The 13,620-nt window shown below is 37.0% G+C and overlaps 1 protein-coding gene across 4 annotated transcripts in view; it reads left to right on the forward strand.

Moving 5' to 3' along the window:
* MTMR1 (myotubularin related protein 1) overlaps positions 1-13,620 on the forward strand; it is a 38,280-nt gene that overhangs the window by 2,910 nt on the left and 21,750 nt on the right. For 2 of the 4 annotated variants that reach the window (XM_080554005.1, XM_080554007.1), the window contains exons 3-10: positions 6,617-6,692; positions 7,608-7,702; positions 7,921-8,028; positions 8,443-8,544; positions 9,242-9,325; positions 9,994-10,143; positions 11,165-11,353; positions 11,868-12,053. In XM_080554005.1, the coding sequence (XP_080410131.1) occupies positions 6,617-6,692; positions 7,608-7,702; positions 7,921-8,028; positions 8,443-8,544; positions 9,242-9,325; positions 9,994-10,143; positions 11,165-11,353; positions 11,868-12,053 (990 nt within the window). Of the gene's footprint in view, positions 1-3,021; positions 3,046-5,241; positions 5,293-6,616; positions 6,693-7,607; positions 7,703-7,920; positions 8,029-8,442; positions 8,545-9,241; positions 9,326-9,993; positions 10,144-11,164; positions 11,354-11,867; positions 12,054-13,620 lie in introns of all 4 variants that reach the window. The other 2 variants (XM_080554006.1, XM_080554004.1) reach the window with 2 other exon arrangements.

Below are 13,620 nucleotides of genomic sequence, written 5' to 3' on the forward strand. Positions count from 1 at the left end.
GTTCTGTGAGTAGTGCCATTGAAGTCTATAGGAAAATCAAAAGTCAATGTTTTAAATAAAAAGCCAAAAGTGAGTTGTCTTTCCTTTTGATTACTACATCAAAAAAACCCTGGTAAAGTAGATTAATAATTACAGGTTGAAATTGCTTCTAGTGTCACTTGGAGTACAAAATTGAGCTCTTCAGATTTCACCGAAAAAATAAAAGCATATGTCATTGTTACTGTGCAAAGAACGTAAATGATTATCATTTTTCATGGGGTTTCACCAGACAGAGAGAAATTAATGTCAAACAAAGCAAAATCACTTGTTTTGTTCCCTCCCAGCAACATTTTTCTCATTAAAGTAGCGATTGCACGGTGTGCTTTACCTAGGTTTCGTTATGCTTTTCGTCCCCTATTTTGTGCTCATTTGCTGGTTGCAGTACACTGACAGCCAAGTGAACTATCAAGAGTTGAGCGAACCATCAAGAGTAGAGCATATTCAGTTTTCATCGTCTGATAAATTTACAAGTCACCCATGTGTCAAGTCCCCTTAAGAAAGCCAGGCTGTTGCTGTCTAGATCTGAGTCCTCTCAGATCCTTTTTCTTCCTGGATTTGAAAGAATTTTACATTCGTTATGCAAAAGGACCAAATGAATATTTTACCTTTCTCGTACGTAACTAGCTTTTAAATTATTTACTAATAAGCTCTGTGATTAAAGTCTGTTGTCCAGAAACAGCGTATTTTAGCTTCTGTGACTGCAGGTCAGATTCACCCCAAGCCTGAAGATGAATCTACAAAATGTTTTTGATCATAGTCTGTTTAAAAATTCACCTCACAGAGTTTCGCATCATTGGCACAGTCAGCAGCTTATCCTCATAAAAAAGGGCAGCTCTTCCCTACTATGGCAGCTGAATTGCAAATGCTTACTTGAGGTCAAGGCTAACATCTTTGATAAAACGTTGTGGGAAACCTTGCATTACAGCTGTCGATGTTGTATTTGCCCTGTAGATCAAGGACTTCATTTTAGTAAAATCCAAGTGTGTAAGCTTGCTGCTCAGTTTGTCTCTGAGTTGTATGACAATTCTCTGGAGTAAAGAGAGCTGTTTTATTCTTAGTAACCTTGTTCTCTATTCCAAAGTCATCTTGGATATTACTTAAGAGGAATAAGTCTTTCGAGGCCTAATTAAAAGTGTTTAACTCTGCTTCGTTCTCTGTTTCTTAGAAAAAAAAAATAAGCCTTGTAGTATTCAGAATTGTTGTGTAAAAATTGTATTTGCCATCACATGATTGTGATTGGAACTCCCATATTTGTGTATAACATCATGTAATTTTTTTAACCTAGGATTTCTTTATTTAAATTCAGGACCAGTAGTATCCTGTGGAGTGCTGTAAAGGTCTAGGAAAGGGTTTCCTTTGCACCTAGCTTCTGCACAAGTTGAGTGGTGCTGCCAGTTGCTTAGTCAAGACCACAAACACGCTGGGTTTGCGTAGTTCCAGAATGACAATTCAGTGCTGCACATGCAGCGTTCAGAAACGAACACAAGCTTAATATTTTGGAAAGACATGGTTTAAGTTGGTTTGTGTGTAAGTGAAGAAAAACATGCACCGGCTAAAACTAAGGAAAATATAGAAAGTTTATTTGGAAACTTTACTGCCCAGATATTAGACCTTCAGGGGTTTCACTTATTGAACACTTATTTTCTTCCTGAGTAAGGACAGTTAATTATGCTGAACAATTCTGATTTGCATATGACTTTATATAACATTGAGACTCTGCTTGATTTTGCCTGTGATTTGAGTAATCTGTCCAGATGTATGTAGCACCTTCTAGCACGTTTTTCATGTGCCAAACCAAAGTGTTTGGTTTTTGTGGTGTCTTACAACAATGGAAGGATTTTTATTTTCGTCATTATTACACCAAAAACATTAGTGTCCAGCTTATTGGCATTATCAAGTGTTTCAACAAATTATAGTGGTGATTCAAATTCTTTAAAATTAATCTGTATTTTGTTTCATATACATGCAAATTCCTGGTATAGAAGTCAAACTTCATTATTGCCATGGAGCTCCCATGTAAAAAGGTGATGCCTGTTTATAACTCAGTTTTCTTTCAGGCATCTTTCCCTTTTGCTGCACACTGCTCCATTCCTTGAGTCTCCGTTACCTTTGACTGCCTCACATCCTGCATTTAGAGTATCTTACAACTTAGAAACTTCAGGCAGGGCTGGATGGTTCGTCTGCTGCTGCAACTGGCCAGGCTGTTCTCCCGCTTTCTGCTGGATTTATCAGGAACTCTTGGGTTTATTTTTTCTTTCATTTTTTAAATGTTTCAATCGATATGTTTGCACAGGAGTAAATATACAGATTCTTGTATTTACTGGTGGCTTCTGTGTTACTCATTCCAGAAAATCAGTATACCAAAATGTAATTTGGGGTGGGGGGAGCAGTCAAGTCAAACAGAACCAAAGGAGGGGCTGTAAAGGAACCGTCAGAACCAGAGGGTGCTGTGTATGCATGCTCTGCCTGGAGAGAGGCCCTGAGGGAGGGGTTCATATAAACGAAAATCACCTCGATTGCAGTAGCTGAGTATAAATACGCTCAGAAATAAGTTGAGAAGAGCTGGGTGTCTTTGTTTTGCCATTTTAATCTAAAATTAAATTTGGACGGTATATTTCATAGCCATTATTGCAGGCTTATCGTCTTCCACCCAAAAGGTTTACCAGGCTCTTTTCTTCTCTTCTCACAACAGCACGTTTTAACTGGATAAAAGGGTGATTAGGAATACATTTTTCAAAGGATTTTGGCATTTGTTTCATCACTAAAATGAAGTGGCTAGATTGTTTTCGGAGCAGAGCAGTTTTGCAAATGGTAGCTACTAGATCCACGTAGGGTTTTTTGGGTTTTTGGTTTTTCAAAATCCACCTGTAATTAATACATTTGGGAGTAGAGTTCTTCTGGGAATCTGATGAAATAAAATACAGTATCTTTGACAATCAAAACTCTGTTTTGTTGGATAACGTTTTGTATTTTAACTAACAGGTGTTCAGGAGGCCTGATATACGGGTAAGATTCCCCTTGGCTAGCAGTAAGACGGCCTCCTACCTGTTTGTCTTTTGTGCTGTGTGAGATCTTGGTGTGTCAAGCGTTCTTCTTTACTTCATTAATGTTTTTTATGAACCAGTCAGACCGTTTTGCTACGCAATGCAACAGCTTCTTTGCCATAGAAATGCTTTATATATGTTACTATGTTTTCGTGAGCAATAAAAGTCAATGTGTAAGAGAGCAGTATATTTAAATGATGTTACGAATGTGCAATACTAACTTCGGTTTTATCACATTAATTTTGACAAAATGGATGCTTGCAACTGAGGCTTACATGCTTCGGACTACAGAGCACTGTATTAGCAACTCTAATGTGTTATCTGTGCTGAAGAATATTAATGGTTAAAAGCATTACGTCTTTCTCTATCCTCTTTAAATAAAGTTCAGATTCATGCTTGCCTTTGTACATGTTTCACCTTAATTGCTACAGCCCCATAGAAGAATTGGAAGTTAGGTTTGAAGTCGGACGCTAGTGCAATGGCCTACATCTTTTTATCTTCTTAATGATAATTTTGAGACCAGGTCTTGCCCATTCCTTATTGGAGATGAAAAAAAAAAAAAAGGCATGCCTTGTTTTCTTGTCCCTCTCTCTTAGAAACATTTATGGAGTGAGAAACGATCTGGACAGTGTTCTGAGATTGTTCATGAAATGTGTCTAACGCTTTTATTCACACAAAGAGCTCTTGTTCAGTCGCACACCAAGAGATGAAGTCTGAATGATTTCTTTTTCTCATCTGTTGTTTACATATTTGAAAATGATGTGTTTAGGCCAGTCATACACATCCAAGTTGATCTTTTTTTTTGTTTGGAATAGAAGGCTCTTGAAATATTTGGCATGGGATGAGTAACAGAAATTGATTGTTTTCCTTCAGTTTTTCATAGCTCTTTGTAAAGGCTTTGATCTTTAAATGATCTTCTGTGCTTCTGTTTCTTTCATTTATTTAAAATACTTTGGTGTTTTTGCTGGTCCTTCTTGTTTTCTCTCAGGGATCATGATATGTACAGTAATTTCAGAAACAACATTTTTATGTTTGGAACTTAAGCAATTTCATTTTAACAGAATTTTGTCAAGACCTAAATATTAGTAGTCCCTTATAATTTGAAATATACTTTTATTAATTAAAACTTTTTAAGCACATGTAGAGTCCAAATTATCTGAAGCTATCTGAAATCCGTCTTTCTTTTGGGGGAGGTTCTGTAAAAATACTGTAAAAAGAAAAATTGACTTTAGCAAGCAATTGGAAATTTGACTTGAGTCTGGCTTTACAGCCTATCAAGTGAGAAGTTCTTTGTATGGGGATGGGGACTACTGGGATGTCATGAATACAACTTCCCTCTAGTTGATACAGAAAGAAGAAGAAAGAACAATTTTGGCTGAATGTATTAAAACAATTACTTCGTTTGACCCACCGACATTTTTGCTTCTACTTGGAGTGCATAGGGACATAATGTTTATTAAACAGATTTAATAAATATTCAGGATTTGCTGCCAATGTGATTGCAAAAAGAAATGTTAAAATGTGAGTAATATTCATATTTTGCCACGAGGAATAATTTTAAGTTCTCTAAAGTTACTGACAAGCAGCAACACAGAAGTTGCTGGAAAAATGTGTGAAACCATAAAACTGAAAGTTCAATTCAAACATGGTTTACCGAGTATAGCATTGTTCAAATTGTCTAAATACTTCTATTTGACATTGAGCTATTTTTTCCTTGAAAGATTGCATGACTTTTCCCCTAATGCTACCATTGCAAGCTGTACTCGATTTCTTCTATTTATAAGCATGTGGCATACCTTGAATTCATTTTCTTCGCTATGGAGTTGCTTGTCTTAAAAAGGCAGTACATACTTCTCGTTCCTGTGTACCAGCATGGACTCTTTGTGCAAAAGGGAGTAATTTTTAATTTTATGTTGTGCAAGTAACATTAAATGGATAGCCTCAAGAGCTTGGCATCTTTTTGTGGAAAGTAGTTTGTGCCAGGAGTTTGCCAGCCTTTGGAGGGCAAAAGTGGAGTTAAAGTATATGCTGTCTCTTTAAGGAAAGAAATAAAAAAAGGGGGAAAGCAAAAAAGAAAAGATTCTGTCCTTTCACCTGTTGTCTGCATGTTTTTTCTCGTTACTTCTCTCTTACCCTACTGCTGCCTCATGCTATGCAGGAGATTCAGGATGGACACAATGGCTATCATTCTGAAGCAGAAGCTGATCAGGTGGCAAGTTTTACTCCTCTTCCCTTCATTAACTGTGTAGCACAGTACTGTATGCTAGTACAGTCCATAGAAACCTCATATTTCTCATTTCAGAGAGCCCATAGAAAGCATTTAGTGTGTTAACTGGTTCTGTGCTAGGTAGGGCTTCCATCTGATGTCGTGTAGCACAGCTGTAATGCTGCACTTCAGGCCCCATGGGGCAGAGCAGACCCACCCATCTGAGTCCGTAAGTGTTGGCTGATTCTCTGCATGTCGTCATCTTTTGTCATCGGGTGCTGATATAAAAGTCTGGTACTAGCCAAGAAAATACAAAACCAAAGACAAATTTAAATGTTTTTAGAAGTTACCTAATGAGGGCTTGCATTTTATTTTTGAGGCAGGCAGATCCTACCAATTATTTGTGTGTTGATCAGAGCTGTAACACAAGGGAAGGCTGTTTGTTTACTATAAAGCAGACCATTATATTCATTCTCACTTCCAGATGTACAAAATTGAAACCTTAATGTCTCATCGCGTTGACCTGAAAGAGGTATTTTTCTCATGTGGTCCTTAAAAGTCCCACAAACCTTTGTATTCTTAATTAAAATCTTTAGTAAATCTCAGTTGCCAACAAAGGACACAAAGGATTAATCTTGTCTCATTCAAGAATCAAGCCCCTTACCTAAATGAAAACTTAAGAAAGTAGCCCTTGTTTTAAAATCACTGATTTTTTTCTTCTGTATTTCATTACTTTGATCTGAATCTGACCTTCTGGATCCAAAATTCCTCCAGTGGACCTCTTCCATAACTGTGGCACTCTCAGTAGGGTATTGATTCAAATAGAAGCTGGTAGGGTGTTTCTGCCTGCTACTAAAAATCAGAAGTGGAATTGCTAAATAAATAAAGCTTCTGCCATAAAAATCTCTCAGATGAAAATATTCAAATACTAAATGTTCACCATTAAGAATAGAAAACAGTTTAATATCAGCTTTAAAATGTTCTCAAGTACATTAAAAAAAAAAAAAGGCAAAATAACACCTGCTTTTAGCAAAAGACTAACAAATTATTAGTTACAAATTTGGGCTGGTATTGTTCGTGTTTTTGTGCGCTATCTGTAGCTAGCATGTGAAACTGTTGCATAAAAGCTTTGTTACTAATACATTACTAACACATACGTCTAATATTTATAATACCACATTCTGTGTTTTTAATACAGTTGTGCCTTATAAAAAAGATACACTTCCTGCATTCCAGTAATCTTGTAGTAAAAGCACTTTGCATCGAAATGTATCGATGTAGTACAGAGGGAAAGTGAGATTTACTCATGGGTTTGGGTTTCTGCCAGGCACTGCGGGATGGAAACAAACTAGCACAGATGGAAGAGGCTCCGCTTTTTCCTGGAGAATCCATCAAAGTTATTGGTAAGCATTCTACTGAGTATTACATTGAATACTATTAATTCACTAGGTTTTTTTATTTAAAAATAGGCTATCACTTCCTTTTGAGGTCTGTTGTTTTAATGTAATGCTATTTTGGATATGCAGATTTGATGGGGATTTCTTTTGTCTTACATCCAAATGTAGACCTGAAAGAGTAATCAGTTCAAGTGGATGATTGCTGCGTATAGATAAATCATTTTATGTCAGGAGTTAGTTTGTTCCATGTGGATGGTTGGGTTGTATTTCTGCTTGGGGCTGCTGAGGACGCCTCATAGATTCAAAAGCTCTAAATTGTGATAACAAAGAACATGAAGTTATATAAAACTTCATTTCCAGTTCTTAGGTTGATTTATTTCACTTTGGCCCACGATGGCAAGCTCTGTTTTAGCAGTACAGTTCTTGCCTAGAAAAGAATGTGTGTTCTTTCAAATAAAAGCATGGGTGAAGTTATGAGCATGTCACTGACTGACTCTGAGGTCAGTTGCATACTCTTCAGTAATTATCATTTGCATGCTCTGTTTCTGAGGTGAGTGTGGGTGCTTTAAACCTCTGAGCAGCGACCAGAGCTGCCTGCAGCTAAGAATACCAGCAGGGTGCCAGACTTCTTGTTACCTGTTTGCCCTTAGAGTAGGGCATGCTCTCTCAGCACAGCCCTAGTTGCTCAGTAGGTGCTGAACAGCATCCCAGAATCGGATTATTTTCATTATTGAGATAAAGCCAACTCTTTCGATCCTGACAGCATTTGTAGAGCAGATTTTCCTCTTTCCTCCAATTCAAATATCAGAATTGTAACGTGTTATGGAACGTCAAAAATCTTGCTGTTTTTAATGGAAGTAGATTTTAATGGAACAAATGTCTGTAATGGTAAAATAAAGCTTTAATTGGTCTGTTTTCCAGCTAAAGATGTTATGTATATCTGTCCATTTATGGGAGCAGTCAGTGGTACACTGACAGTGACGGACTTCAGAATGTACATCAAAAGTGTTGAAAGGGTAAGCCTTCACTATCTATCTGCATTATTTTTTTGGGGTAGAAATATTGCTGGAGTAGATTTCAGAAAGTGACAAATTTGCTGTAAGTGAAGCATGATGTTCCACAGCAGTCTATTAAACAGGAATTATAGTTGATCCTAATGAAACACACATGAATAATAAGAGATTGTGTTCCTCTGAATGTAACAAAATTCATTTGTTTTATTCACAAATTTCAGGATCCACCTTTTGTAGTTGATGTTCCTCTTGGAGTGATAAGTAGAGTTGAAAAAATTGGAGTACAGAGCCATGGAGACAACTCCTGTGGTATAGAAATAGTTTGCAAGGTATGACATGGTACAGATTTATTCATATTAAGGATTTTCATTTCACTTTTCTCTAAGAGGAGTCTGCATGCACATGTGCTGTTTCTGTCTGCTCACTTCCCTGTATTTGAACCTTGCTTCATTTAGAGAATACATTTCAATTCCTCTTGTGATACTGTGTAATCTTCAACGCTTCTGCCTTTTGTCCCAAGAGTGAATTCAAAGAAAAAATGGTTATTGTTGTGGTATCCAGCAACTCTAAAGACAACTGCAGTCATCTGATACAAACAGATACGGAACTTTGTTCTGACATGGGTCCAGTGATGTCAGTGACTTAGTGTTACCTATATGCTTTCCTTCAGTCACATTTCTTATAACTGCTATTACTTTTTAAAATTTACCTTGGGGTAAAATAGTGTGACTTATTTTTGACAGGATATGAGAAATTTGCGGCTTGCCTATAAACAGGAAGAGCAGAACAGATTGGAGATTTTTGAAAACCTTGTAACACGTGCATTTCCTGTGTCTAATGGACTGGTAGGTCTTAAGACGTAGAGAAGGCTGTCTGGGTCTGTCCTATTCTTTGAAACTGTAGGTGGGGAAATACAAGTGCGGTATAACAAACATTAAAATATTGATAAATCTGTTACAGAGCAGGCAAGCTGCTCTGATCCTGTTTCCTTTTCTGCATCACAAAACATTATTCTGTGTCCTGCTATCAGTGAAATTAGTGAATTTGTACGTAACCCTTGAGATGCAGATTTGCTTAATGTTGTTGATTAAGAATAAATATATGTATAGAGACTCTAATTTTCTGCAGCAGATAATTCAGTCTAAAAGTTCTGTATGAAACATAGGTACAACTAGTCATATTGTTAATTATCTGCGGAATGCTGTTTTGTGTGCTTGTGTGGATAAGGAACTGGTTGGAAGGTAGGAGACCAGTTTTCTCATCCTGGCCTTGCCTTTGATCTGTTCTATGATCACAGGCAAGTAACTTTAACTGTTTCCTTTCTTGATTTTGTTAATTACATAGCATCTACTTGAAAGAAAAAATTGTCTTTTATTTACTTTTTAGCATGGTGTTGTCCATTCTTGACTCAAAGTTGTATGTCTGCTGTTAAAGAGTTTTAGAAATGTTACATCTGAAATATTATAGGGGTCTGTGTTTTGGAGCTTATTGTGCTTACAGCCCATCAGATAGTAATGTAAGCCTTTGCTTTGTTGTCTTTAGCCTCTTTTTGCATTCAACTATAAAGAAAAGTTTGCTGTTAATGGATGGAAAGTATACGATCCAATGGCAGAATATAAGAGGCAGGTAAGTTATATATCTACTTGGCGTGTTACTTGTTTGTTTTTCCACCTTCCCCAAAGTCATTTCAACAACAGCAACAAAAAACTCAAAAGTTTTCATCTCTGGCTACATGCAGACGCTGTCTAGATCTCATGTTTAGGTAATACAGTGCAAGTGGCCCAACCGGGAGAGTGTTGAGTACCTGCTGAAATTGATGGACACAACATGTGCCGAATACTTCAGCAAATTGGTCTATGTTAACGTACATTCCTAAGTCCACCTTTTCTAAGTGCTGTGTTTAGAAAACATAGGCTCTATAAAAATTTGTTCTTGAATACACATCATTAAACAGAAGAGTAACATTAGTTTGTCATTGTAAATCTAGTGTCCCAGTTGCAAAATTATTATTTTATTATTTGATTTATTTTTACCTGAGTGTACAGTCTGTGTATGCAAAATAACCATTTGAAGAGGTTTTTTAAGATAATAGGAAAGTCTTTTGGTGTTTTGGTTTATGGTACAATCTGAAGACCTGAAGTTTGTAACTTGTTGAAGACAAAAATGTGGGCACACTTAATTAGAAAAAAAAAAAAAATATATATATATATGTATCATACCAAAATTTTCATCACCAAACCCCAGGTGTGTAGAGTCTAACCTGAAAAATACAAGAATGTTTTGCTTTCTTACAGGGCTTGCCCAACGAGAGTTGGAAAATATCCAAAATTAACAGCACCTATGAGCTTTGTGATACATATCCTGCTGTTCTTGTTGTGCCAACCAGTGTAAAGGATGATGACCTCTCAAAAGTGGCAGCGTTTAGAGCCAAAGGCAGAGTTCCAGTAAGTGAAACTTTTACAAGGAGGTAAAAGTTCTCTATGTATTTTTAGCTTATAAGAAATGATCAGAGTTCTTCTGGGCTTTTTTTGTTTAACAACAATGGGCCCACTTCCTTCCTGACAAGGGGGCAAAGAAAGAAGAATTAGGCTTGATGGGTTTAGAACTGAAGAAACCAACTCAAATGTGAGTCTAATTGTTTGGTTATTGTGCTGTGTAATAAATTTTTGTTTGGAATTAACACAGTGATGTCTGATGCTAATTCGCATATTAACTTGCATTCTGATTTGGTGTGGAATCTGTTACAGCCATAGTGTTTTTTCTGAGAATAGATAAATTTTGCAGGTAGCGTAAGAACCCCCTATAATGTGTTAAATGGTGACAGTGTTCATGCTGTAGATCTGCTTAGCCAAAGTAGCATACAGGTCCACAAATTTCTACATGGAAACAGTTTTTCTTCCTCTGTTGTTATTTTTTTCCTAATTAATAAGTTACAGTGGCAAGCTTAGTTTTTATTAGAAGTAAAAGTTGTTTAGAATACCTTTGTATTTCAAGCTGATCAGATATAGAATAGTTGGAAGGGACAGAGATCATCGAGTCCAACTGCTTGACCACTTCAGGGCTAACCAAAAGTTACAGCATATTATCCAAATGCCTCTTGAGCACTTGACAAGCATGGGACATCAGCCACCTCTCTAGGAAGCCTGTTCCAGTGTCTGACCACTCTCATGGTAAAGAAAATTTTCCTGATGTCCAGTCTGAACCTCCTCTTGTGCCATTCCCGTGTGTCCCATCCTTGGTTACCAGGGAGAAGAGACTGATGCCTCCCTCTCCCTTTCTTCTCCACATTTAGGATGAGTGATGCTGGTGTGCTATCAATATGGTTTTGCATCAGCTTGTCCTTAGATTTGCGTTTGCTGATTTGCCAGAAAATGATGCCATGTAGGCAGTGATTGTCTAATTGCTCTCTGGCCTCCTGCTTTTATATTAGTATAGTAAGCTAAAATCATTTTTGCTTTATTCCAGGTGTTATCCTGGATTCATCCTGAGAGCCAAGCAACAATAACACGGTGCAGTCAACCATTGGTTGGCCCAAATGATAAGCATTGTAAAGAAGATGAAAAATACTTACAGACAATAATGGATGCCAATGCTCAGTCACATAAACTTATCATCTTTGATGCCAGGCAGAATAGTGTTGCAGATACAAACAAGGTAGGTTGATATCTTAAGTAGCAGTGGTAGTTCTGTCTTTATTTCAGGGCTGAAGACTGAGCAAGGGATGAAGATAAGGAGAACTTGATATGAAAAAAGATTCTTATTAAAAAAAATCTGTAAATAGAGCATGGGAATGAAGGTAAGTTGCTTGGAGCATTTTGGAAAGGCTGGAAGGAATTGAAGGCAGCATGAAGATAGACCTGAGAAATAATGCCATAACACCCACAGAAGACCTGAGGTTTCTAAGTAGGACCTAAGTGGTAAAAAGGAGAAACTGTTTGGATGTGTTATCAAATGTAGCCTATTGCAATTGGATTTCTTTAATCTAAGAAAAAAAAAAACCTCTCCTAGTGCTTCTCACTAAAAGCATATTTTTGGTTTTGTTTTTTCGAGTGCTAAAGTAATCCTTTCTCAAAAAATCCTGAAACTGGACTGAAATAACTCTTCCAACCCTATACTGAAATACTGTACATGTTCTTTTCTTTGTCTGTTTTTACCTTTTGAATGACAGGCAAAAGGTGGAGGATATGAAAGTGAAAGTGCCTACCCAAATGCAGAGCTGGTCTTTCTCGAAATTCATAATATACATGTAATGAGAGAATCCTTGCGTAAACTTAAAGAAATAGTTTATCCTACTATTGATGAGACTCGGTGGTTATCAAATGTGGACTCAACGCATTGGCTGGAATATATAAGGGTAAAATACTTTAGATGTTTAACAATTGCTTCTTAAACCATGTTACTTACTTTCATTTTTTGAAAACGTTACTAAAATAATGTCTGGATTTAAGCACGTGTCTTTGATCAGGATAATCTTGTAAAAAATGCTTTGTTTTTAAATGGTCACTTAGAACGTGGCATTTTAAGTAAAGTATATATCCATTCCATTGTAAATTTGTGTTACCAGTTCTACGTATTGGTAGGTAATGAGTTAATCACTGATAGCACTGGTGTTGGACAACGTTTTATTTTCTTGAGAGAGAATGTTTGTGAGCAGCCCAGGGTTATCCATTCTTGTTGGAAAACTGCCCTGGGAACTTCAGATTATATTCGAACAACTGCCGAAAGGACTTCACTGTAGATCCTTCAGTCTTTCCTCATCCTTCTCTCCTTCAATGCGATGTTGGTATTCATGTGTTGGATACCTCCGCCTTCACGGGCTGTTTATAGTCTGTGCTGCACTGGGCTATAATCTGCTCTATTAGTTAACATAATATTAAAATAAATCACTATCGTAGTTTTACAGTCTGATTAACCTCTGAAATGCTTTTAGAATAGATTATTTCATTATCACATTCTCTCCTCTGTTTATGATGAATAGGGGTGGAGTGGAATTTGTTTTATTAGCAATTGCCTCACATGTCACTCATGCAAAACATGTTTTGGATTGTTCATTAGTTATACTCTTCTAATAACTCCAGCTTGCTAACTGCTGCAGGAGAACCAGTAGAGGGAGCAAATGCTTAAATTAAAAATTAAGCAAATTTAATGATCTTTTGGGAACAGTATAATTTTCTTGTTCGCTTGAAGTTGGACTGTTTCAAGCAGCTTTGAGAATCCATGTATCTGGAAACTTTTTTTTTCATTTTTTTTTTAATCAGCCTGACATTAAATACAATCATCTAGTTTTAAAAGTGGAGGTTTTTAGGCCAATGTTCACCTTTCATTGACATTGATTTCAGTGGGGTTTCTGGTTTTACACAACTACAAAAGTGGACCTTAATACCATTGTTTCACAGGTGACATTAGCATAGCAGTTTGAAACTTAATTTAAGTTACTTAGAAGATCTGACATACGTGTAACATTCTTCCTGAACTTCTCCCTTTTATAACCCTTCATGTTACAGTGTGGGCAGCACAAACTGCAGCCTGATTTCTTAAAAGCTGGCATTACCGTGTTAACAGCGTTGATAGCATCTCCTTGTACTTTTATCCAATAACTGCTTGCCTTCCTTTCCTATTTGATTTGACTCAAAACAGCAATTAACAAATCCACAGCTTTACTCTAATGCCTCTTCTGTTTTCCTGGCTCAGAACAGTGGGATCACCTCCCAGTTTGATATGATCCATTACCAGAAATTCAATTCCCTGGCACTGTGCCCCCCAAAAAAACACATTGACTGTGGTGGTCTGGGAGTATCTGGGGAGGCACGAGGAACACCGTGTGTGTGAAGTAGTAACAACACGGGTCGAGTCATTTGCTATGTTTTGTACAGCCAGGCTATTTCCTCATGTCCTCCAGGATACTTTTTCAGTCTTTTAGG

Source organism: Anser brachyrhynchus (assembly GCF_964034855.1).
Source record: "Anser brachyrhynchus genome assembly, chromosome: 13".
NCBI classification, from domain to species: Eukaryota; Metazoa; Chordata; class Aves; order Anseriformes; family Anatidae; genus Anser; species Anser brachyrhynchus.